The following is a 24,160-nucleotide window of genomic DNA, read 5'->3' on the forward strand; positions in this document are numbered from 1 at the left end:
GGGGAGTTGGGCGGGTGGGGGGGAGGGGTCTGTGTGGGATGAGGAAAGCAGGGGCCGGATGGAGTGAAACGAATGAATTGCAGAGAGGAGGGGCACGCCAAGTTCTTTCAGCGATTGTCTGCCTCATCACAGCCCTGGCAGCATAGCCTGCACATTTCAGCCCACCCCCCTCAGTGTTGCCAGGCCCCCCCTCCAACTCCCCCCACAATCCCTCCCAGAATAGAGTACACGCTGACCTGGATGAGGTCCTTGCCGGAGACGCGGAGGTCAAAGGGGTACCGAGAACTCGAACTCACGGCGTGCCCGCGCCAGCAGGTCCCGGGGGATGGGCGTGTCACGCGGCAGCTCCCCGCCCAGGAATATGTAGTTCCACACCTCGTTGGTCAGGTCCCTGACATCCACGGGTCCCGACCTCACAGCATACATGTCGCCCTCGTGAAGGAGGTGCGCCACGGTGTAGTAGGCCATGTAGATGGTGGAGTCGGAGAGGGACTCGATGAGGTACTCTGGGTCCCAGGGGAGCAGCGTGCCCAGGCCAAAAGAGCGAGAGCAGGCCCACTGGTTCAGCCAGCCCAGGGTGTGCTCAAACTGGCCCTTGGCTGCAAGTCGTTTTGGGGTGGTGAGGTGGAGGGTTGGGGGCAGGGGGTGTGGGGGACTGGAGAGCCAAAGGGGGGGTGGCAAGGTGCTCGAGAACAGCAACGTAGGTAGACAGGCATGGGCGAGGAGCACACAGGGCCACCCGGCCCCCGCAATATCAGGGACTGAGCTGCGCTGCCCAGGTCACCAGGGAGGAGTGACTGTGCTCTGCACCTGTGCAAGACATTTCATGGGTTCCCCTCACATCTCATAAAGCCCCCAACCTCTCCACTCTTCAACAACCTCCCTCTTGCCCCCTTTGCGCCACTCACTGATGCTGTCCCCCGAGGGGCCGGAGGCGTCGTACCAATGCATCTGCTCCAGGCAGGACTGCGCGGCGGCACGCCACTCCTCCTCGCCGTAGATGATGTACCACTGGTCGGTCAGGGCCACCACGCAGTCGTCGTCGGAGCGCGACCGCACCGGGTTCTCCGGCTCCGCGTATGGCACGGCGTCGCCGGCGCGGATCAGGTCTGCCTTCTCTAGGTCCTTGGCCTCCTTCACCTGTGAGAAGATGGAGAAGCAGGCATTTGCGTTCAGTAGGTGACGATGTTTACGAAAGATCAGGATTGGGCGTTAGGGTAGCGGGATCGTCAACTAGACTGCAGTGCTCGTAGCAGTTGGCGCGCTCATCATTGAGCCACCCCCATACACTCCATCCCAACACCATCAACACACCGGTTTGCCGGCGTAGGTGCCGACCAGCATGACGCCAGAGTCAAAGCCACGGCGGTAGCACTCCGCTTTGGCCTTGGCTAGCTTCTCTGTGTCGTTCTGTGAGTGGGGATCGCAGTGTTGGGGCAGTTGGGGGACCTGATGAGGCCAAGGCTGAGCCAAGGGGGGTCAGGCCCTCAGGCAAAGCCTCTCTGGGTGAAGTTGTCGAGCCTCCCATCTGAGGCAGGCCATAGGATTCGAGCAGGGGCCCCCCAGAGCACAAGGCACCGTGCTGCAAGTTGGCTGATTATACCCGCCACCCCCCTGCCCCGCCTTACGAAGCCTGCCTCTGTGCATACCTGGCTCTGGACCTTCAGGTCAGTGCACAGCTTGACAGCCGCCAGGTCACCCAGGCCCGGAATATCGATGATGGGGATGACCTGCAGGCGCGGGCAGTGAGTGCGGCAGCGATGCGGATTGTGCGCGGTCATGGCACCGGAGGGCCTGTGCGCTGATGCTACCAACGCTACACCTGCCGGCGCGTGCCGTGGGACCTGCATCCTGCAGGAAGCTGCCCACGCATGCCCTTTCACCCTCCCAAACACCCCTTCCCCAGCAGGATCGGACCTGGTAGGGCAGCACCATCTCGTCGGTGATGGAGTAGAGCTCGCGCAGCTTGGGCTTCTTCACCAGATCCTGCAGCGCCGCATAGTCGTCGGGCGAGTCGCTGGGCACGCTGGTCACCACCCCGGTACCCTGTGAGGTGGGGGCAGGAGGGTGTGGGTCGGTGGGACAGAAAGTAGGGGGGGGTTAAAGAGATCTCTGAAAAGCTGCGAAACAACCGAAGCAGGCGCTTGGCGCCAACTTTGCATCCCTGACAGAGGGGACTCTGAGTGCAAGACACAGCGCTGCACACCATTCAAGCACACACGACCATGACGTCCCAAACTCTGATTGACGCCTGTCCACAGGCAGGATCCCCGGAAGGATCACCACACTCCCCCATGCGCGCACCCCACCTTGTCCATCTTGATGGTGAGGAGGGGCAGCACGTAGATCCGCTCGTGCGTCGCCCGCGGGCTCTATGGGGAGGGAAGCATGGGTTGAGGTTGAGGGGTGAGAACGCAGGGCGCCACATAACACTGCATGTCCCATCACTTCTCACACCACATTCGACACCAATCAACACGCTCACCCGGAGGGGCAAGCCCAGCAGGTCCTCCCCCGCCAGGTCCAGCAACTTCTCAGCGACACCGTTCTCGGGGGTGAGGTCCTGGAAGCACATGTTGCGCGCGGCGCGAGCGGTGAGGACAAAGATCTCGCCGTTCTTGGCCCTGCATGGGAGGTGTGAAGGGTTTGGGGGCATCGAGCATGCACGGTGCCTTCTCTTGCTTTCATGCATGCAGCTACACCAACAATTTGCCTGGCCTGGCCTCGCCCTCCAAGCTCCTCCAGGCACCTCACCTGAAGGCGGCATACTTGCCGACCTCAGAGTCGGGGTTCTTGGGGTCGCTGGGCCGGACCCAGGCATTGGTCTGGCCATACATGGTCTCTGGGCGCAGCGTGGCCGCCATCAGGAACACATCTCCCTGGCCTGTTGATGGCAGGGTGAGTGGGGAGCCGGGGTGGGGGGCAGCAGGATTAGGGTGGGGAGAGGCAGGCTCGGGCAAGGGTTTTCCTGAGAGGAGCACTGCCAGAAAAGCAACCACTCAGAAGGCATGGCGACAACAGCCTGAACGTCTGCTTCCCACTGGATCTCCAGAGAGCGCATCTGATCAGGGTGCTCTTGAACATCACCGCATAACCCCACTCCACTCCCCACCAACAGCATTGAAGGCACCTTCCAGAGCTGCCAGTATTCCACGCAGCTCTAGCACCTTCATCTTGACCAGGGTGTATTCCTGGGGACCCACGCCCTCGCCCGTGGCGCGGTCATGGTCGGCGCAGGGCTGGCCGTCCTTGGGCGAGTACACGGAGTAGCGCTTGTCCTTCACGATCTTGCCCTGAGGTGAAGGATGGAAGGAGTTGGGCGTATGCTGAGATTGCTATATGCCCTTGCTGGGAGGCAATTGCATGATGTAAGCAGGAGTAAGCAGGGGATAGTGCATTGCAACCAAGAATGGAGAGGAATGTGCAGCAGCCAGGCAGGACAGGAGCACCTCAAGCCATGCAGGGACAGGTGCAGGATGCTGGAGCGGCTGCCGGCATCTCAGAGCCCACACGGCTCGCAGTACCTTGCTGTACAGGGTCCAGAACTGCCACTGGATGAAGGAGTCGTAGTACTTGTTCAGGTCCGTAGTGACAAAACTGCGCGGGTTTGGGGAGGATTTCGCATGAGCACAGTCTGAGGCCATCTCTCGCAGCACCTGCCATGTCACTTTGTCATACTGGGCTGCTACTTTGAATTGTACCCCAGCTGCGTGTGAAAGTCACAGACACACACTCCATGTCCTGCCTGGGGCCTTGGCAAAGTCTGCACTTGCAATTCCCAAATGACCTCCGTCCCCACCCCGCGGTATAAACCCATACCTGCGGCGCCAGTCGACCCCACAACCCATTGCCTTGATGTCTCGCACAGCCAGGGGCGGGAAGTATTGCAGCCAATGCTTGGCATCCGCAAACTGCAGCAGTGTGGGGAGGAAGGTTATGCACTCTTGAGCTGCGTGCACTCGAGTATTGCTTGGCGCATCGAGGCACACTCGGGCACCAGGCCTCCAGTAATGGGCGCCTCCCTTGGGTGCCAGCGCCCCCTGCTCTTGATCTCAAACTAGAACCCAAGACTACCTTGGGGATGTCTTCCTCAGGGATGCCGCTCATCCGCATGATCTCCCACTGAGTGTTGCCTGGCCCAGTCTTGGCAGCGGCCTTGCTCTTCTTCCCTGTGAACTTGGAAGGGTCATCCCTCTCTGTTGGGGCCTGCAGATTGAAGGGGCTGAGAGGGGTCCTAGACAACAGAGCACCACTGATTTCCATCGTCATCACGATCTGCAGGAGACAGAGTCCTTATGCAACACTGGCAAGCTTCATCTCGTTGTACAGTGCATCGATTAGCAAGACTCGTAACGAGCCCCACTACCTACGAGCGCATCAGTGCTCAGCAGGAACCCATCATGCAGGCTTGACCCTTCCTGCCTCATCCTGCACGCATCCTTCCTCCAGTGCACCTTCGCAACGACAGCAACCACAGGCTTTGCTTCCTCTGGCGCTTGAGCTCTCTCAATCTCGCCCTTCAGCTTATCGGCGCAGGCCTGTGACATGGAGGCCCAAGACTTGGCTATAGACCATGGAAGGGGCGCTTTCCTTCATGCCTATTGCAGTTGTCATGCCGCACTCTGTGCTCCTCCAGTCTGACCGCTGAACAGCTGTTACTCCTGCCTCCGCTCACCTTGATTGGCATGCCGGTCAGGTGAAAGGCTTGGGGGAAGAGCACCCTCTTCCCTGACAAGCGATGGTAGGCTGATGCGAACTCCAACTGCAGTTGTATGGAGGTGGCACGTCGTCAGCTTTTTGTATGGCAAGTATGCAATCCTGGGGTAATCTTACTTCAAGGATGAGACACCCTGTCAAACACCTGGCCAGATGCGCAGCCACTTTCTGCACTTTCCCAACTCAAAGCACCCACAGGCACACCTTGGAAAGAGAAAAGGCATGGCCCAGGTGGAGCAGCCCATTCATGTAGGGGTAGGGAAAGTTCCCGAAGAACTTCTCCACTGTCTCACCTGCAGGGAGTGGCACAGGATGAAAGGAGCTCATTGGTATACGGTCATGCTTAGGCTTGGCGACTCATGCACCCCGTCCTCTACCGAGCGCTTACCCTCACTCGGAGCGTCTACCTCGAACAACTTGGCCTCCTCCCATTTCTTCTGAGAGGACTCCTGGATCTTCACCAAGAAGTCGCGCTTTGCAGTGTTGTATGGCTGGCGCGATGGGACGGGGGTGACGTGGGAGGGATCACTTTATAGATGACTATCATGTTTCAATGCGCCATTGATACATGAGTTATCGTCAAACCTCCAAAATACGTATACACATGCTGATCTTGGGCTTGGACCTATCTCACCTCCGTGACCTCCGCCATGCTGAATGACGCTGCTCAAAAACCACCTAGCAGAATGTGCGCCACTCCTGCTGCCTGACGTTTGCAATTCAAAGAGGGATTTGGAGACCTCAACACCGAGCCTTGTGCACCTGGAAGCATGCCGGTCGTCTGCACACCCGCGTGCAGTGCCCCGTGCTGATTTGGTACCTCGCGCCCTCAAGCGGCTGGGACTCCCCTCCCCCTCGTCCTCCACTCGCGATCCAGCATGATGCCGGCTTCGACCTGCCAGTGAAGTATCGAAATTGTTTTAGCCCGAGTTCCGCATCATCCCGTCACTCATTAGAGGATCTGGCCGCTGCTCGGACTCGGTCTGTCGGGGCGCCCCTTCAAGTACTGGCTCCCTGGCAGCCCCCTCCCGGCTTCGCTGCCGACAATGTCGGTGAAGAATGTACTCCATGACGCAGGTCTGGGCCATTTGACTCCCTGCTTTGCCGAACTCAGCTACCAGCGGTTCAAATGTCTCCTGATCCAGGTACTCAACCGCTTAGACCCACCCCGGAGTCGGTGGGGTAGGGATGATCTGGTCGCGACACATTCGGGCGGCACGCGATCCGTCATGATTTTGGACGCCGGTGTGTAATCATTGCTCAGATCACCGCTTTCACCCCGTGCGGACGTGCAGGACTACGAAAAATATGGTGTGTACGATATGCAAGACAAGCAGGCGCTCTTCCGACTGATCCAGTCCATAGGCGCCAGCGAATCGGCCACCCCTCCACTGGATGACAGGAGGTGCGTGTGACTTGTGACAGGGGATGGCAGTGTGAGTTGTGCAAGTGGTAACCTGGGATATTATGAATGTCTGCAGAAAGTGGTGGACTGGCTTGCGCCTTTGAGTACAAATAACGCCAGCAAAGAATCTGGATGGAGCATGAAAACGAACACTGGACTTGGAGTATCTTTGATCATGCAAGCAGGCATGGCGCTGGACTAGGGGAGACAGCCCTCGTAGATCTGGAGGCCGATGACTCCGACTTCCTGACAGAGGTTGGACCGCGGGACCTGTGTCCTTTGTTTCTTTCAACTTCCAACAAAAATAGTGCAGTTGGTGGTGTTGGTGCTCCACAACTCACCAATCCCTTTGGATACCTCACCCTGCTACATCTGCTTGTGTACGCAGGACATAGATCTGCAAGGCTTCTCGAGTCAGGGATTCATGACGAGCCCAGCCCCAGGGGACGGTACCCTTGCTTCGCCTGCCTCAGAGCATAGCAGTCTGGACTGCCACCCCATCTTCATGGCTCCAGACCCGCCAAAAATCCGAGTGATTGTCAGGAAGAGGCCCCTCAATCGCAAGGTGAGCAGAGGCGCACGTGAGGGCTGAGTGGGGATCACGGGTGCTCCTGAGGTTTCATTCTGGCCCTCTGCGTCTAGGTGAGCCTCCGTGTCCTTGCAGTCTCAGTGACAAGGTGCCCAACCACCCTGCTCCCCTGCCGGAGCACAGGAGGAAGAGCGTGGCGACTCTGATGTGCTGGAGTGTGACTGTGCCACCTCGACGCTGTATGTGAACGAGCCGAAGCAGAAAGTGGATCTCACCAAGTTCACTGAAAGGCACACCTTCAGGTAGGAAAAGTTTGAGAAGGCTTTGTTTGCAAGACAGAAAAGAGAGCTCGCGTGACATGAGCAGCAATTGCAATGCTGGAATGGTCTACACCGGAATAATTGATCTGTACCATGTTCCGCCCCTTCTCAAATTAATTCTCTGCCATCCAAATTCACATCAACATGAACTAGATTCGATGATGTGTTTGGGGAGGATGTGGACAACGATGCCCTCTACTGCACCGCCATCCAGCCCCTCATCTCCACCATCTTCCGGTGCGGCGCAGTTTCTTTTGCACACATCCCCGGGGGGGCATGCGAGTTGGTTGGGACAATGGCGTCGGGCCCACCTTGTGGCATATCCTGCTGTGCAAGGACGTGCCCACCGTATGGCTGTCGATCCTCTTCTTCCCAGCCAGTAGCTTACAATGCTCAGCCATCGACGCCTCCCCCAAACAGACGAGGGAAGGCAACCTGCTTTGCATACGGCCAGACAGGGAGTGGGAAAACGTACACCATGCAGCCGCTCCCCCTCCGGGCCGCCGTGGACGTGCTGTCGGTGCTGAGCACGCCCGACTTTCACGGGGTGGGGCTGCACGTTAGCTGCTATGAGATCTACGGCGGGAAGCTGTTTGACCTGCTGAACGCGCGGAACAAGCTGGAAGTGCGGGAGGACGGCAAGCGTCGGGTGCAGGTCAGTCGGTCGCAAGGGCAGCGCTTTTGTGATGTTCAGGGGGCAGAAGTTCATGCCAGAGCCACGAGAGTGGGACAGGTCATGGGGGACTTGCTCCATCGCAGTTGTGATGGAATCTCAACCCTGGACCACTGTCAATGCCAAGGAACCCATGTTGGTCATGCGTGGGCCCCAGGGATTTAAAGTTGAGGCCTCCCCGATGCCCCGCCACACCTCCTCCAGTCACCCTTTCTATCCAGGTCGTTGGGCTGCGCGAGGTGGATGTGCACGACGTGGATGTGCTGCAGCAGCTCGTGGAGCACGCCGCCGCCTCCCGCTCGACAGGCAGCACGGGGGCCAACGATGAGTCATCGAGGTAAGGGGCACGAGAGTGGTTAGGCAGCCGCTCTGGGCTTTCATGTGGGTGTCTGCCAGGGCGTGCCGCGTGCAAGCTCCGACCATTGGGTCGCCTCACCCCTTCCCTATCCACCATCCACCCTCATGCCCTCGTCAGATCCCACTCTATCATGGTGTTTGCGCTGCGGAACGGGAACGAGCCCAAGAGGCCGGTGGTGGGCAAGCTCACCTTCATCGACCTGGCGGGGTCGGAGCGGGGGGCCGGTGGGTGTGGGAAGGGCAGTGGTGATGTTGGACTGGGCAGCGTGTGTGGTCATGCTTGACATGCGATCACGTGCGTCAGGGCCGAGCTGCATCGTGGGGGGGTTGCCACCTCGAGCCCCGGGCCCCATGTGCAGACACATATGACAACGACAAGCAGACACGGCTGGAGGGCGCTGAGATCAACAAGTCCCTCCTTGCCCTGAAGGAGTGCATCCGGGCGCTGGACAGCGACGCGCGGTGCGCCGAGTGGGGAGATGGGGGTTGATTCGAGGGTGGGGAAGACCTGCCGGCCCCGCCCACCGCCGAGCACGGGGCCCAACGCCTTGGCCTCTGGACGCCCTGCCTGCTGGGTCTAGGGTGTCAGCCTGTGGTGGGGTGATGCTGACGGAAACAAACCACCTGCGCCCCCCTCCCGCCACGCCGCTGCGCAGACACATCCCCTTCCGCGGCTCCAAGCTGACGGAGGTCCTGCGCGACTCCTTCATGGGCAAGGCGGCGCGGACGGTGATGATCGCCAATGTGTCCCCCTCGCTCCTCCTCCTGCGAGCACACGCTGAACACCCTGCGCTACGCCGATCGAGTCAAGGGTGGGTTGCTTGTGGTGTGGCATGTTCACTGGGGGGGCATGCGGAAGGGTGCCCCTGTGAGCTGGCGGGTGCGAGGAGTGCTCGAGCCGCGGAATGAACCCCAGTGCCGTGCCAAGCAGTGCACCCACTGTCCTCCTCACACCAATCTTCCTGCAGAAATCCGGAAGCCCCAACCTGGCGTCCCCGCCGCGCTAGCGCCCGCCATCGGGGAGACGGCCGCGCAGCTGGCGCGCCTGCTGCAGGCACCCCCCGCCGCGCCCACCCCTGCCCCACAGCGCCAGCCTGGACCCGCCCCCCGGGCCGCGCCGGCGCCCGCAGCCGCGCCTGCGGCCGGGGTCCCGGCACCCAGGCCCCCCCCGCAGGAGGCGCCGCTGGTCCCCGCGCGCGGAATCACCACCCGATCCAAGCAGCGCGGTACGGGCGAGGCGGCGCCCGCCCAGGAGGCCTTTGTCCCCACGCACAACCCGGACAGCATCGCAGCGGCCCGGCCCGAGCCACCCCGAAGGCACGAGGCGGCGCCTACGCCGCGGGACGCGCCCGGAGCACACCAAGCGCCGGGCCCGCAGGCGGACAAGGGGCGCGCCCCGCCGGCCCCTGCCCTGGCCGCCGCGACGTCGAGCGACCCGGGAGTCGCTCCCCACCCGGCGCCGCGCGACCCGACCAGCACTGCCCCAGCAGCCGACGCGGCGCTGGACGCGGAGCTGTCGGCGCTGATGGCTGCGGAGGATGAGCTGGTCGCCGCGCACCGACAGCACATCGAGGACTCCATGGCCCACGTGCGGGAGGAGATGGCGCTGCTGGGCGACCTGGACGGCGGCGGCGCGGCGGGGGACGTGGAGGCCTACGCGGCCGAGCTGACGGGCCTGCTGGCCGAGAAGGCGGCGGCGGTGGCGGCGCTGCAGCTGCGTGTCACCCAGTTCCGGCGCCTGGTGCAGACCACCCTGGAGCGGCACGCCAGGGCTGGGAGTGGCGCCGGGCAGCAGTGAGGGACTCCAGTGTGTGTGTGTGTGTCGGGGAGGGGGGTGTCCTGTGCCAGCGAGCCCGAAGCGAGGAAACCGAAAGGCTCCGACAGCGCGGGCACCCGCAACCCTGCCCGTCTCCTTCGACTCCCCTGGCCCACTCGCTCTGTAGCCTTGCCACCCAGACACACGATTACACGGCGCCCAGCTCCTTCAGACTGCTCATGAAGTCGGCGTACTTTTCGTCCAGTGAGGGCGGGGGTGCGGCGCTCGCGGGCGCGGCGGTCTTCGCGGGGGCCGTCACCGAGCGGGGGAGGAGGCCGAAGCCCGGGCCGGGGACGGCGCGGCCGGGGGCGCCTGCCCGGGGCCGGGGCGCGGCGGAGGGTCGATGCACCATGAGCGTCGCTGGGACCATGCTCGTGACTGCGGGGCGGGCGGATGGGTGTGGGTGGGGTGGCGATCCCACAGCCTGCAGGCACCGCACACCCAGACCGGCAGAGCAGCCACCACATGCAGTCGTCGAGCACCCTGAAGGAGTGCCCGCCCCCCTCCCATCCTCCACTCCACGACACCTCTCTTGTCCTGGTGGGCCTTGGGCAGGGGCACGACAGTGGACTTCCCAGAGATGACAGCTGCCGCGGGGCCCTTGGCGGACTGGGCCACCGCGGGCGGGGGAGGCCTCGGAGCTTGCGCCTGGTGCGAAATCGAGGCCCGCAGCGCCTGCCCCGCCCAGGGCATCCCTCCCCCCGCGGGAGGCGGCCCCGGGGGCGGGGGCAGAGGGGCCCCATGCTGCAGGTGGTGAGGCGGGGGCCCGGGCGGAGGGGCGAGGGGGGGCGGTCCGGGCGGAGGAGGGAGCGGGGGCCCTCCCGGGGGCAGAGGAGGTGGACCATTTGGTGGCGGCGGCAGTGGAGGGGCTGGAGGGGGTGGGGCGCAGACGTATCCCGGAGGCGGACCAGGAGGGGGCGGCAGGACTGGGACCCCGGGGGGAGGTCCAGGCGGCGGCGGCAGCGGAGCACCTGTCGATGCAAAGGGGGGCGGGGGGGAGGGTTTCGGGGGGCGAGGCTGAAGGAGTTTTGAAGCGGTGAAGCCACTGCTGTGACCTGAGGGGTCGAGCAGGGCCTCAGACGCCATGAGCATTGCATAGAAGCTCCATGTCGCATCTGCAGGGACCATCACCTGGGGCAGGACCCGCCGGCAAGGGTGGCAGCGCTGGGACTGGCACGGAAAGAATGGAGGGCGCTGCGCTGCTGCTGCTCGGGGTTGCTGGCGTGTTGTACCTGCAGAGGGGGTGGGTCATCACACGAACCCTGCAGTCTTGCACATGCGCTTCCATGGTGCGAGGCCAATCCGTCAAGAGCCTGTCCTTGTCCCGCACCCCAGTCCATTTCACCCCAGCACCTACCGCTGAGCTTTGCCGGGGGGTGGGAGACCCAGCGGGTTCAAGGTCGGGTGGTAATACACAGAATCCTCAGGTCGGTGCATGGTCTCTGATGCAGCCAGGGATGCCTCTCCGGGGGCCAGTTTGATGCAGGCCTTCTCCTCCTGCAGTGAGAGGTAGGGTGAAAGGCAGTCATGAGGAGTGGTAGAGGTCTTCGACTCCAGTGCGCTATCCATGGCCTCTCCCAGGCAGCTGCAGCACAGGGATCCCCCCTACACTTGAGTGCCCCAGTCCCAAGTTTTTGGGTTCAATGCTCACCATCTGCCTCTTGATGGCCTGTTCATATGCTGATTGCAGCGCTTTCTTCTTCAGCCGCAACGTCGGATTGGACTTGCCGGCCTGCTCTGCTGCAATGACCTCCTTCAGCTGCTCCTTCAGACTCTCAGGATCATCCCGCTTGGAGTAGGCATCTCGCTGCAGTGACCTCTCCTTCTTGTTCCGTGCAATTTCTTTGGCCCTCTGTGTTTTCCTGCAGGTTCGGAGGCGGCACAGGATGAGATTTGCAAGGTCTGCGGAGCTCTCCTCCTGCTCGTCGCTTGACCGTGGTAATTCCTTCTCCCTCGTACCTGAATGCATCAGCTGGATTCAGCTCCCGTCCCTTCCCCTTCTTCACCATGCTTGCTACTCAAGCTGGCAGGGATATGTTTTGGGATGTACGATCCCTACCCAGGACTGTTAGTGATGAGTTTCTTTGGCTCCTTGTTCCTCTGCGCCACCTGCTACCAGGGTCCTGCCATAGGGGAACAACTCAAGCCGTTCGAGAGCCCTGAATGCCAACAGAAAGAAATTTCGAGTAGTCGAAAATATCATCAGCACGCTAGTAGAAGAGCGGATCAGGCACGAGACATCAGGCTCAGCTGGCGCGCCCTCTCTCGGCGCGCACTGTCGACAAGCGCGGTTGATCCGACGTCATATAGCGCAGGGTTATTGACGACGCTGTTCACCATGCTGCGCACGCCTCCACATTCAGTGCTAACATAAGGTGCCATTAATCACGCTGAAACGTTCATTCTCGATCAAACTCCTGCGCGCTCGCTGAGAGCCCACCCGCCGGCACCCGGTAGTCAGCCCCCGTGTCGGACCCAAGGGAAGGGGGTGACTCGGAGCTGTGAGCCCTGCGCCATACCCATCATGCCTGATATGAATGCGCGCATGGATGCTGAAGCCTCCATAAGTGGGCAGGATGATGGAGAATCGGTGTATGATGGGCTGCCCTTTTACCAGGTGAGCACCCAGCAGGAGCAGCCACAGTCGCACGCAGGCAGCTCCCGGGCTTGCTGCCTGATCAGCCTCAACATTACACTCCGCCCACAGCACATGATGGCAGGAGCACTGGCTGGCATCGGGGAGCATGTCGTGATGTTTCCAGTGGACACGATCAAGACACGCATGCAGGCCTTGGCCCACCCGGGGCAGCAGGTGAGAATCAACCCTGGTGCTCATGGCCCCATTTTTGTCTACGCAGATCTCCATTTTGTCACTGTCTGCCTCCTGATCAGGACTGATGATTTATCAGGGACGCGAACGGCTCGACGCGCGATGCACCTGAGGCTGTGTTGATCTGGTCCGATGCCGCAGCGGGTGTGCCTTGCCCACATCACATTCTTGCCCTGAGCAAAGCAGTCTCATGCCTCTGCATCCCCCGCCTGCGCAGCTGCACCTGTCTGTCAGGCACGCGATGCGGGCGGTGCTGAGGCGGGAAGGCGTGGCGGGGCTGTATCGTGGAGTCACAGCAATGGCCCTTGGCGCCGGACCCGGCCACGCGCTCTACTTTGCCACATATGAAAAGGCCAAGCACCTGTATGGCGGCAACCGGAAGGGCCACCAGCTCGTTGCCACGGCGGGTGCAGGTGGGCTTTCGGTGGCGACGGATGGGACGAGAGGCGAGGAGAGGGAGGGTGAGGACTGCTGCCGGGGCGATGGCAGTGGGTTTGGGTCATTGGAGCAGTTGTTTCCTCCCATTGTCAGACATGGGCTGGCCCACCCCTGAGTTCTGTTGCTTTCCCACGGGGGCTGCGCCGCCCCTTGCCAACCCCAGGCTACCCCTGGCTGTCTTCCCTCGTGTTGGGCACCTGCCCCTCTTCCTGCCGTCCGTATGGTTGCCTCGGAGCCTCGTCGCCCTCCCTCCCAAACTCCCTTCAGGCGCCACCGCCACGATCGTGAACGACGCGTGTATGACCCCGTGGGACGTGGTGAAGCAGCGGATGCAGGTGTCCCACAGCCCTTATCGCAACATCTTTCACTGCGCCAAGTCCACCTACCGACACGAGGGCCTGTCGGCCTTTTACAGATCCTACTGGACCACGGTGGGTGGATGGTTCAGCAGCTGGGACGCGTTGCCATGGAGCCCTGGGCTCGGCGCTGTGGTGGAGATTCAGATCGCAACACCCTGCATGGGAGCCGGTGCAGCCTGGCAGTGGAGTGATGATTGACCGAGGATGTTTGGCTCAGGCAGTGTGCTGCACCCTGCCGTAAGTTCCTGCCCAGTAAGGCTATCAATTCCTTCCCATCCCGCTCTTTCCTGGGTGCAGCTGGTCATGAATGTGCCCTACACGGCCCTTCAGTTCATGCTATATGAATCCAGTAAGAAGCTGCTGGTGGGCGAGGGCACGGCCGACGAGGAGGAAGAAGGCCTCAAAGTCCAGGTAGCGAGCCTCTGGGGGGTGGGGAGGGGGTGGGGGGGGTAAATGGTATGGCCTGTGAGGAGGTGCAGGGGCGCGCATGGACGAGGTCTGCCCGGCACTCGCCTGCCATGCCCCCCGGCCTCAATGCCCATAGCTGCAACCCCCCCGCAACCCATCATTCGACCCCCCTTCACACAGTTCGTCGCGGGGGGGATCGCCGGGGGCACCGCCGCCGCCGCCACCACGCCCCTGGACGTGGTCAAGACCCGGCTGCAGCTGGAGGGGCTGGGCAGCGCCACACGGTACCAGACCATGTCCGTGATCCCGGTCATGCGGCGCATCGCCGGCGAGGAGGGCGCCGCTGCGCTGTGGAGTGGCTGGCGGCCCCGCGTGCTCTTCAACGCGCCGGCCGCGGCCATCTGCTGGGGCGTGTACGAGACATGCAAGACTTTCCTGGCGGGGGATGACGTGGCGGACCAGGCTTGATGAACTGTGCAGGGGTTCAGCTGACAGCGTGACTCGCAGTCCCAAGCTGGAACCACGCCACGCACCCAGCGCTGTTGGTGGGACCGCAACTCCCCCCTGTCTGCTCCCCAGGGGTGAGCCTGCACCTGTCACAGCTCTGCTGCCGCTGGGACATGCTGCTCTACACCTTCCCGGCGACCTCCTCTTGCTCGTCTCATCTCCCCGCTGAAGAATTTTGGGTTCCTCGCTGTAACCTGTGTCGATTTCCCACCCAACGCTTCCCTGGCCAAAACAGGGCATGCGACTCCCACTTGCACACCTAGCCCCTCCACTTTTGCTCTAGGGACAGTGGGCAGTGTGTCTCCATGAGGAACTGGAGAAGCAAGGGGGGAAATGTGCGACGAGGAGACGCCAGGCTCCGCTCAAGGGTTCTCAGGTCCGGGGGATTCCTTGCTTGAGAAGCCAGGTGTGCCTGGGGGTACAGGAGAGCGTCAGGGTGTGGGGGATCTGGCTCACATTGCAGATGTTTGCTTTCATCTCACGCTGCCCGCCCAGCCTGGCAGCACGACGGGCATGATCGTCCACTACCTGGCATCCAACCCGCCTTCACCTGGTGGGGCGCGGCAGGTGGGGAACACCCCGCCCCCTCCCTCCAGCCTCACCGGCTGCAGCAGGAGCCTGAGCAGAGGCAGGGGGGGCCTTGGGCGCCGGGGTCTTCCTTGGGCGGCCCCGTGGCCGGCCCGTGGACTTTGGGGCCACCGTCTTCACGCCCTCCTCCAGCTGGGTCTCCACCGCAGCTGCCTTGGCGACGGCCTGCTCAACTGCCGCTCTACTCTCCTGCAGCTCCTGTGGCATGAATTGGGAGTGGGAAACTGGCACAATGCCAGATGCACAGCAAAACTTTCGATGGGCGGGATGGAGACTGTGCACGTTTGGAAACAAGAAAGCGCCAGACTCACGTGCTGGAGCTTGCGGATGCATTCGTGGGCCTCGACCTGCTGACGAATCGCCGACTTGGCATCCTGCGTGGCCAGCTGTGAAGCCAGGGGCAGCACAAGCGTAGAGAGCGCATGAGGATTTCATTGTAATGGGGGGAAAGACATGCGACGTGGCTTGCAGGCTCAGTGGATGCCCAGGATGTTGTGCTTCCTCTCAAGATTGGATGGGAGACACAACAACTTTGTGACCCATCATGACTGCGGCAAGGCCCCACGAGAAACTCTCACGGCAGCCTCAGTCGCACCATAAATCTACCTGCGTGTCTTCCTCCAGCTGCTCCTGGACCCTCAGCGCCTCCCTGAGTCTGAGTTCCGCCTCGTGCTGTGCTGCCTGTGTGGGAAGAGACGATCCATGAGTGTGGCATGCGTCTAGGAATCAGTGCCAGCTTTGCCAGCAGGCTCTCCTGGACACTTCTTGCCGGACACCAGCTCCGAGCCCGGCCTCATTACTTTGCCCCCGTCTGGCTCCTCCCCAATGAATCTAGGGGGCTATGCATACCTCTGACTCCTCCAGCTCGGCACGGAGCTCCATGACCTGAGCTGCGTGGTCGGCCGCAGACTTGACCTCAAGCCGGTGTAGCGTCTGAGTGGGAGGGCTTTGGGGGCTGAGGGAGGCCAGGCGCGGAGCACCAGAGAGGCTCTGGTCAGGCTTTCATGCATGCCGGCATGAATCGCCCCCACACAAGAGCATGGTGCACCGCCAGGTGCCGCAAGACAAGGGCATGGAACGCTACGCCTCATCGCCTTTCGCCCCGCACCTGTGCATGGTGCAGCGCCTGCTCGACCTCGACTACACGCTGACTCAGCGTCTCCACCTCCTCCTGCGCATCCTCCAGGTCGAAGTTGGCGTCCCGCAGCTGCCCCAGCACCTTTGAGGTGTCCTGCGCCATGTCACATGCTCGACTGATGCTCACTCCGTGTGGAGAGGGCAGTGATAGAAGGTTGTAGTCGCCCCAGACAAGCAGGCAGGAGGAGGAGACGACAGGCCGGAAACTGCGCGGTCAGCCGGGAGATACCTTATGACCACCAGTCGACTCCCCTACTTCTTTTTAAAAGCACCCCGCAGACCTCCTCCACCACCCAACCAGCGCACCCTCACGGCCGCGGCGCGCGCCTTCTCCAGGATCTCCGTCCTCTCCCGCTCCGCCCGGAGCAGGCCTTTGGAGGCGGCGGCCTCCCGGCGCTCCGCCTTGAGGGCGGCCTCCAGCTCCGCCAGCCGGCCTTTGGCCGCCTCCAGTGCCGCCTGCAGGTCCGCCACCTGCTGCGCACGCTGCGCCGCCTCCTCGCCCAGCGCCGCTGCCCGCTGGTCGGAGGCCCGCAGCCGGGTCTCCAGGTCCGTCACCCGGTGCGCGTTCGCACGGCGCACGCGATGCAACATGCGTGCCCTCGGCCCTCCCTCGGCCTCGCCCCGGTCCTCAGGCGTCAGGGCCGTGTGGGTCTGGAGCCTAGGCGCTGCCCTGCGGGAAATGACGATGGCCAGCACGTATCCGGCCAGGACGCCAAGACCCAGCGGCTGCCAGGGCAAGTCCAGGGGGCCAGTCCGCGTGACGATGCTGCGGGGCCCAGCGTGCATTCGCTGCAGTGAGGGCGGGTGGGGCTGCTGGTGGGGTATGCACACGACCGAGCGGAGGCAAGGCGGGGCGGGGCGATGGGCATGGGACCCCTCCTGAGCACGTCCCTGTCGTGCACGAGGAGACCTGGTCTGCCCATCGCAGACCCTCAAACCTTACCCTTTGCCGCATGAGACGATCGGAATGCTGCAGATGTGTGCGATCCATAATCGAGGGCGTCCAGTCTGGGTGCTGGACAGCCCGGCTGGCTCCCCGACCGCCCCACGCCGGCCCGGCGATCATGGCAGTCGCCATGCCGCGCCCTGATCTATCGCGTGGTATAGGAGTAATGACACCACATATTTACTGCCATAAGGTCAGGAGACATGCACGACTGAGTGGCCGGGGTTGGGCTAGAATGAAGTGGGGCTTCGTAAGGGCAGGTAGATGGAGATCTAGGGGGCCGCCTTCCCTTCAGCACGCCTTGCCCTCGTGGAAGTCGGGATGGCCTCAGGCAAAGGGGGCACTGCACCTGTGCCTCTCCGTGCATAGGCCTGTCCAATTGAGTTTGCACATCCCCTGGCACTGTGTGGGTACCCCCCAGATAGCAGCAGCAAGTGGCAAGGTTGCGATGACCGAACGTCGAACAAATAATACCCTCTATTGCTTGCGCTGGATCGCCCGCAGCACGGCCGAGAAGTCCAGGTCACCCGCCCCGTGATTCCGTGCGGTCAGATACAAGTCGTTGGCGGCCGCGGCCACCGGCAGGTACTGCCCGGCGTCCGATCCCAGTTCCAGCGCCAGCCTGAGATCCTTCTGCTGGTGCTTGAGCGGGAAGGCGGGGTCGAAGCGCTCTGCCACCATGCTGGGTCCCTGTTTGTGGACAGGAGGAAGGGCTGTGGGTTTTCATGGTCGGCGTGCAACCGCGAGAGGGTGGAGTCGGCAGCCAGACCCTAGAACCTGCCATGAACGCCTGCATGATGCAGCAGATCGCCCCCATACTAGTATGCCCAGCAAAACCATCCTCCTCCTGCCTTGAGGGCTATCATGGGGGATGCCAGCGCCGACTGGTTGAGGATGGCCAGAAGGTCCTCCTGCCTCAGCCCCGCCTTCTTGCTCAGCCCCAGGCCCTCTGCCAGCGCCGCCATCATGCTTCCCTGCGGAAGCGGTAAAGCGTCCCGGATCTCTCGGACCATGCCACGCCATTCTGCAGCTAATTCGGGAACGCAGGTGGCCCGCCTGTGCTGCCATCTTTCCCCCCCCCCTTCCCTCGCTGCCGCTCCCTACCATGATCATGTTGACCACCAGCTTCATCTTGGCCGCCGACCCCGTCTCCCCGAGGTACACGGAGGTCTTGCCCATGGCCTCAAACAGCGGCAGAGCTGCATCATGCAGCTTCTTGTCCCCTGCGCAGTTTGTGTGGACATTGGTGGGTCGTGTCTCATGCTCTCCACCAGAGCAAGCAGGAGAAGCTTCCCAGCAGCGCTGATGCAGGCAAGGACTGCGTCAACCAAACCCCTTGCGACACCTCTAAATCGCCCAACACACCTGCCGTCATGAAGATGAGCGTGCCCTGCTCAGCCGGACCCTTGGAGCCCGACACCGGCGCCTCCAGGAAGGAGGCGCCGGCGCCGCGGACGGCCTCGCCAATCGTGCAGGAGGTGCCGCCGTCGACGGTGGAGGCGTCTATGTAGCCCTTGCCCCGGGACAGACCCTCCAGCGCTCCCTGCGACCCTAGCGCAACCTCCCTGGCGGCGCCGGGATCCGACAGCATGCTGATTGTGATGTCTGCGGCGGCGGTCACTTCGGCAGGGCTGGCCAGGACCTGCGTGGCCGAGCGTCGGTAGAGGGGAAAGGCAGGCTGAGGGGTGAGCTCAGGTGCTAGGAAGCATGGCCTTGGTGCACCAGCCAAGTGGTCCTCTGGCATCCATGGCAGAGGCGCCTCAGGCTCGCCAAAGGGCAGACCAGGGCGCCACTGGGAGGCACAAGCCGGTGATACAGCGTCTCAGGTCCCACGAACTCCCAAAATCTCCCCCTTGTGCCAATCAAGCGGTTGGCAGGGCCAGCATTGTGACTGCACCGCACATCCACAATGGACACACCTTGGCTCCCCCAGCTGCCAGGTCATCACATGCATTTGGGGAGCGGTTCCACACGACCAGGTCATACCCCGCTCGAATCAGGTTGAGGGCCTGCAAGGGCATGAAGTGGGTCCAGGTGATCATGCAGGCGGCATGGCCAGCAACTGATCGTCCTAGGTTTGGGAATGCATCTGACTGTACCCTGTGGCTGCCTCGTCATGGACGAGGCCCAGGCCTGCACTCCATGTCCCCTGCTCCACGTAGTCCCTCCCACGCTCCCGTCCACCCTACCATGGGCCTGCCCATGATGCCCAGTCCCAGGAACCCAATGCGGACATCAGCAGCATCGGCGCGCTGCAGTGCACACGTCGACAGGGATCGAGAGCGGCAGGGCAGGGCCCGGCGGGGGATGGGTCCCAGGCATGGAGCCCGCAGGCGGAGCCCCGGTCGGCACCCGGCCTGCACACCCACGGTCATGAGCGATCGACGGCACAACACGGCGAGCCAGATAGGGGTACAAGGTCACTGCCGTGCTAATGGAGCAATCCACAGTTGGTTATCATGCTCCCATCAAGGATGTGGTCCCAGGTGGTCGCAGGAGCAGCTGACACCCTTGGCCATTGCTTGCGCGCTGGAGTATCGGATCTCCAGGCATCGCCCGACTCTTCAATGTGACAGGTGTGGAGTGCAGTGCTTACAAGCCCAACTCAAGCAAGCTCCAAGCAATGAAAGAAGGGGCCTGTGGCTCATTCCACTGCAGCCGGGGGATTTCATACAAAAATGAGGCGGTGCTCTCAAGGGGGGAGGGAAGGATGGAGAGGGGGAAGGGGGCTCGGCGTGGCGCACACTTCAGCTCCCCTCGTTCTACACTGCTCTACACACTGCCGGTGCCAGCAGGTCATACTAGTTTTCGGTCTCGCGGTGCGCCTCACACTTGCAGCTCTCCAGTTGGGTCTTCTCGGAGGTGCAAGAGGGTGAGTGATAGGCGGTCTGGCGACCCTCTGAAGGGCGAGAGAGGGCGCCGCTGCCGGCAGGGACCACTGGCGAGCTGCTTCGCGGCCCTGCGCCGTGAGCCTGCGGGGCCTCCCGGCCGGGCACGCTGCCTCCAGAGGCGCGGTGCCTCTGGAGGCGCTCGAGGCGCAGGAGGAGGCCTCGCCAGGCACCCGGCGCGCTTCCGCGCCCGGGCACGCGCGGCCGGCCGACCCACCCCAACCATCCCACCGCTACTTGCGCGCGGCGGCGGCGGCCAGGATGGCCTCCTGTGTGCTGGCCGCCAGGTCGAACATGCGCTCCAGCGCCTCCATGTTGGCCAGGGTCTGCGACACCGCGCCCGGGTCTGCGCCGTCGCAGCGCAGCGCCGTCATGGGCCCGTGCAGCAGCTTGTTCACGATGGACTTGGTCAGGTCCTCCACCGCCTTCTTCTGCTTGTTGGTCATGCCCTCCCCCAGCCGCGCCAGCGTCTTCTCCAGCTCCAGCGCGCGGATGGCTTCCGCCTTGCTGCGCAGCGCCTTGATGGTGGGCACCGTCTCCAGGCTGTCGCGCCAGGCCTCGAACGCGGCCTGCTCCCCCGTCAGCAGCTCCTCCGCCTCCGCCGCAGCACGCGCGCGCCCCGCGCTGTTGGCCGCCACCACCTCGCGCAGGTGGTCCACGTTGAACACCTCCGCCGCGTCGCGGGCGGGGGTCAGGTCGCCCGCCACGTTGCGCGGCACCGAGATGTCCACGAACCGGCGCACGCCGTCCAGCGGCGCCGGAGGCAGGCCCTCCAGGAGTTCGCGCCCCACCAGCACCTCCTCCGACCCGGAGGCGGTGAACACCAGGTCGGCGGCGGCCACCGCGTCGCGCAGCGTGGGCATGAGTCCCAGCTGGAACTCCACATCCGGGAACTCGGCGGCCAGGGCCTCGGCGCGCGCCAGCGAGCGGTTGAGCAGCGTCACGCGGCCGCAGCCCTTGGAGGCCAGGTGCTTGACCAGCAGGCGCGACATCTTGCCCGCGCCCACGATGCACACACGCGCGGCGGGGAGGCCCGGGGCGGGCAGCTTGAGCGCCGCCAGCTCCGCGGCCGCGCTGGACACCGACACCGCGCCGGCGGAGATGGAGGTCTCGGTGCGCACGCGCTTGCCCGCCGTCACCGCCTGCTTGAACAGGCCGTTCAGGTGGCGGCCGAAGCCGGGGCAGGCCTGGCCCACCTTGTACACCTGCTTCACCTGGGACAGGATCTGGCCCTCCCCCAGCACCAGGCTGTCCAGCCCAGCAGAGACGCGGAGGAGGTGCCCCGTCGCGTCGCGGTCGCGCAGGAGGAAGAGGTGCGGGCGCAGGTCGGCAAGGGGGACGCCGCTGGCACGGGACAGCCAGTCCTCCACCTCGCGCACGCCGCGGTGGAAGGACAGGCCCACCAGGTAGATCTCCAGCCGGTTGCAGGTGGACAGCACAGCCGCCTCCTCGATGTGGGGGTAGGAGCACAGCTCCGCAATCGCGCGCGGCCACTCCGCCTCGGGCACCGCAAGCTTCTCGCGCAGCTCCACGGGGGCGGAGTGGATGGTCAGGCCGATGGCGATGATGCTGGACTTCTTCTCCATGGCATAGCCTGGCGGAGGGGAGGGGAGGCGGGGAGAGGGGTGCGGAGGTGTGTGGGTATGCGTGGCAGAGGGGGAGCAGCCCCGACCGGGTGGTCGGCAAGCAGATCGAGCCTCGACGGGTCGGCCCGGCGCCCAATGCTCCGAACCAACAGGCATGTGCACGCGACGAGGGCGCTAATGATCGACCTCCAGCCCCGCCCCGGTCCCACTCACGGTTCAGCCCCTTGGTGGCCTTCAGCATCTGCAGGGCGCGCTGGGAGGACTGGAGGTGCGACGCCGGCAGGCTTACCGAGAACTCAGCGCTAGACCGCACATTGCATGCCCTGCTCCGCCCAGGCCGGGCCTGGCGCAGGGCAGTGAATGCCTGCGGACAGGTCCACTGCCCCGACACGCCACACAGCATGTCGTTGCGGGACTGCAGCCCCAAGCCCGCAGTCTGCATGACTGATGCCATGCACGTGTCTATGGTGGAATAAGGAAACCTAAAACGCAGCCACGATGCAGGGAGTGGGGTTGGGGCTCGGGGCATTGTCTGCCTGTGAGGGTGTGATTTGTGATCAGGCCTCGGCCGGGGTCAAGCGCCGGAAGATTTTGTCATGGACCCACAGGATTTTCACGTCGCAGATTCGCATGCCCGAAATCTATCGCAGTCGTGAAGGGAATGATCTCTTACTCGGCTGGGAATGCCATCTGCTCTTGATGTATCGGTGGAGCCTTTGGAACCGTCCGCTCTCGGGTTATGCCTTGCACTGCTTGTCGCGGATGGGTCTCCAATGATCCTACATCCAAGATTTCTTGCCTCAGGGGGGTGTCCGCCTCCGCCTTCTACCACAGATCGTGCAGGTGCTTACATCAAAACGTATAGGTGGCATGTTCATTGGGCAACATAAATAATGGGTCGGCTGCAGGCGTGCAAGGATCACGGTACAAGGGGCCAGACCAGCTGGCATCTTAAAAAGGTGGGTAGCTCGATGGGTTTGGGGCCAGCCATCCCCGCACTCGTGGCGGCGGCAGTGCCGTAGACCTCCCGCCCTCAAGAGGAGGAGAGGAGGGGCGTGCGGCAGTCGTCGGCGGCGTGCTCTGCCGCCCGGACGATGCTGCCGGCGGGCGCGCCGCGCTTCCCCTCTGTGGCACGCTGGCGCCGGGCGGCGTCCTCGCCCTCTGCGTCCGTGCCGTGCGCACCCAGCCAGTACATGGTGAGGCAGAGCGCCGCCACCCCCTCCAGCACCAGCGCCAGGGTCAGCAGGCGGTGGTGGGAGCAGGCGAAGACGCAGAGGTCGTCGCGCAGGGCCACCAGCCCCTTTGGCAGCCAAGACCAGGCTGCCTGGCGCCGGCAGGAGCAGGCCCCTGGCGCGGCGTCGGGGCCCTGGCGCCCGACGCCGCGCCGCAGCCCCTCCAGCTCCTTCTCGGCGTCGTCCAGGCGATGCGCCGCCCGCAGCATCAGGCGGCGCGGGAGCTGGGCCTCCAGCCCCACCTTCCTCCCCCCGGCCACGCGCTCCGGGTCCGCCAGGCTGCGCAGCACGCCCAGCACCTCGCGCAGGAGATCCACTGCGTGGGGTGAGCGGGATGACGGGGAAGGGGGTCTGGAAGGAGCCACGCTTCGGCTATGCGACCAGGCGAGCGCTGATCAGGGAGCGGTGGAGGTGGGACGGTGGGATGCAGTGCAATGCAATCGCCAAGGCCCGGCTCAACACTCCACAATCCAGCAGACTCCATGGCGTGGCCGACCAGGACTTCATTACCCCTTGCAAGGGGCCTCACTTCCGTCCGTACCCGTGATCCACCCACCCATCCCCTCCCAAACACACATACAAACACACCTGTGCCCTGCATGCGAAGGTCGATGGCAGAGTATGCCCTCCTGCCGTCCTCGGCCCCGCGCCGGCCCTCCGTCCGGTCGTGGTGGCGCATTGCGGAGGCCAGGGCGGCCCCCAGGCCGGAGGGGCCAGCCAGTCTAGTCCCGGGTTCCAGGCCCCAAACGCCAGCGGCCGTCTCGGACTCGCCCTGCAGAGCTAGTGCCCTGGGCAGCGACGTCTCCAGGGGCAGGGAGGCCAGGATGTCGGCGAGCTGCTGGGCGCCCAGGCTGCTCTGGGCGCAGGCGCCCACCAGGGGGGCCAGGGCCTGGAGGGACTGCACCCCCAGCGCCGACACCAGACCGACCCCGGTCTCGCACTCGGGGCTGCGGGTTTTGGGGGGTGGAGGGGAGGGTGTGAGGGCTGGGTCAGAGTGGGATTCCTGCTCCTTCGCATGGGAGGAAGGAGGTGGCTGGGCATGCAGGATGCACACCACACAAACCAGTATCCATCCCTGACCTCTGTGCAACCACTCCACATCAGTTCGAGCACTCACCAGAGACACCCGTGGAGCTGGTGGGCCTGGAGGAGGGAGCAACAGCGCTCCAGGCCGGCCTCCCCTTCCATGAGCCTGGAGCTGCAGGCGTCCAGCACGGCCGAGGACCGAGCACAGAGTCCGGCGCTGACCATGGGGACCAGGGCCATGATCGCAGCACATGTAACCAGGTACGGTCTCGTTTGCGCCATGTCGGACAACCTCTCACGGGTGATAGGTCGAGATCGCGCGTAAGTGCCTGCGGTAGATGCGAGATCCCGTGTCGGGCCGAAGTGCACAAGGCGAATCGCGGCATCGGTACATGTCCA

The 24,160-nt window shown here is 63.6% G+C and overlaps 8 protein-coding genes across 8 annotated transcripts in view; 2 read left to right on the plus strand and 6 right to left on the minus strand.

Annotated features, from left to right (window-relative positions):
- F751_5521 (Leucine-tRNA ligase, cytoplasmic) overlaps nt 1–5,368 on the minus strand; it is a gene marked incomplete at both ends in the record, with an annotated part of 8,331 nt that extends 2,963 nt beyond the window's left edge. Inside the window, 16 exons of the mRNA XM_011397376.1 lie at nt 280–599; nt 909–1,140; nt 1,315–1,410; nt 1,650–1,730; nt 1,918–2,046; nt 2,310–2,372; nt 2,486–2,624; nt 2,755–2,884; nt 3,113–3,293; nt 3,525–3,597; nt 3,820–3,911; nt 4,075–4,206; nt 4,676–4,762; nt 4,921–5,009; nt 5,111–5,207; nt 5,351–5,368. Coding sequence (XP_011395678.1) covers nt 280–599; nt 909–1,140; nt 1,315–1,410; nt 1,650–1,730; nt 1,918–2,046; nt 2,310–2,372; nt 2,486–2,624; nt 2,755–2,884; nt 3,113–3,293; nt 3,525–3,597; nt 3,820–3,911; nt 4,075–4,206; nt 4,676–4,762; nt 4,921–5,009; nt 5,111–5,207; nt 5,351–5,368 — 1,959 coding nt within the window. The remainder of the gene's footprint in view (nt 1–279; nt 600–908; nt 1,141–1,314; nt 1,411–1,649; nt 1,731–1,917; nt 2,047–2,309; nt 2,373–2,485; nt 2,625–2,754; nt 2,885–3,112; nt 3,294–3,524; nt 3,598–3,819; nt 3,912–4,074; nt 4,207–4,675; nt 4,763–4,920; nt 5,010–5,110; nt 5,208–5,350) is intronic.
- Nucleotides 5,369–6,626: 1,258 nt separating this feature from the next.
- Nucleotides 6,627–9,798, plus strand: F751_5522 (Kinesin-like protein KIF2A; the record flags this gene model as incomplete). Its single annotated transcript, XM_011397377.1, has 9 exons — nt 6,627–6,686; nt 6,834–6,952; nt 7,124–7,207; nt 7,391–7,625; nt 7,865–7,980; nt 8,119–8,225; nt 8,360–8,462; nt 8,657–8,812; nt 9,477–9,798. The coding sequence occupies 9 exons, from the start codon at nt 6,627–6,629 to the stop codon at nt 9,796–9,798; spliced, it is 1,302 nt and encodes a 433-aa protein (XP_011395679.1).
- Nucleotides 9,799–11,169: 1,371 nt separating this feature from the next.
- Nucleotides 11,170–11,825, minus strand: F751_5523 (hypothetical protein; the record flags this gene model as incomplete). The annotated part of the gene is made up of 3 exons (XM_011397378.1): nt 11,170–11,313; nt 11,468–11,678; nt 11,776–11,825. The coding sequence occupies 3 exons, from the start codon at nt 11,823–11,825 to the stop codon at nt 11,170–11,172; spliced, it is 405 nt and encodes a 134-aa protein (XP_011395680.1).
- Nucleotides 11,826–12,340: 515 nt separating this feature from the next.
- F751_5524 (putative mitochondrial carrier C8C9.12c) lies at nt 12,341–14,319 on the plus strand (the record flags this gene model as incomplete). Its single annotated transcript, XM_011397379.1, has 6 exons — nt 12,341–12,433; nt 12,524–12,628; nt 12,864–13,059; nt 13,352–13,515; nt 13,741–13,854; nt 14,032–14,319. The coding sequence occupies 6 exons, from the start codon at nt 12,341–12,343 to the stop codon at nt 14,317–14,319; spliced, it is 960 nt and encodes a 319-aa protein (XP_011395681.1).
- Nucleotides 14,320–14,720: 401 nt separating this feature from the next.
- F751_5525 (hypothetical protein) lies at nt 14,721–16,869 on the minus strand (the record flags this gene model as incomplete). Its single annotated transcript, XM_011397380.1, has 7 exons — nt 14,721–14,770; nt 14,961–15,144; nt 15,258–15,332; nt 15,553–15,627; nt 15,796–15,879; nt 16,055–16,199; nt 16,382–16,869. 7 exons carry the CDS (start codon nt 16,867–16,869, stop codon nt 14,721–14,723), a joined length of 1,101 nt encoding a protein of 366 aa, XP_011395682.1.
- Nucleotides 16,870–17,506: 637 nt separating this feature from the next.
- On the minus strand, nt 17,507–19,071 carry F751_5526 (Putative oxidoreductase GLYR1; the record flags this gene model as incomplete). Its single annotated transcript, XM_011397381.1, has 5 exons — nt 17,507–17,711; nt 17,849–18,003; nt 18,134–18,252; nt 18,395–18,671; nt 18,949–19,071. The coding sequence occupies 5 exons, from the start codon at nt 19,069–19,071 to the stop codon at nt 17,507–17,509; spliced, it is 879 nt and encodes a 292-aa protein (XP_011395683.1).
- Nucleotides 19,072–20,150: 1,079 nt separating this feature from the next.
- Nucleotides 20,151–21,945, minus strand: F751_5527 (Glutamyl-tRNA reductase 1, chloroplastic; the record flags this gene model as incomplete). Its single annotated transcript, XM_011397382.1, has 2 exons — nt 20,151–21,511; nt 21,717–21,945. 2 exons carry the CDS (start codon nt 21,943–21,945, stop codon nt 20,151–20,153), a joined length of 1,590 nt encoding a protein of 529 aa, XP_011395684.1.
- Nucleotides 21,946–22,536: 591 nt separating this feature from the next.
- F751_5528 (hypothetical protein) lies at nt 22,537–24,043 on the minus strand (the record flags this gene model as incomplete). Its single annotated transcript, XM_011397383.1, has 3 exons — nt 22,537–23,051; nt 23,324–23,682; nt 23,853–24,043. The coding sequence occupies 3 exons, from the start codon at nt 24,041–24,043 to the stop codon at nt 22,537–22,539; spliced, it is 1,065 nt and encodes a 354-aa protein (XP_011395685.1).
- Between the last annotated feature and the right edge of the window lie 117 nt (nt 24,044–24,160).

The sequence above is a fragment of the Auxenochlorella protothecoides genome, assembly GCF_000733215.1.
Source record: "Auxenochlorella protothecoides strain 0710 unplaced genomic scaffold scaffold65, whole genome shotgun sequence".
Lineage (NCBI taxonomy): Eukaryota > Viridiplantae > Chlorophyta > Trebouxiophyceae > Chlorellales > Chlorellaceae > Auxenochlorella > Auxenochlorella protothecoides.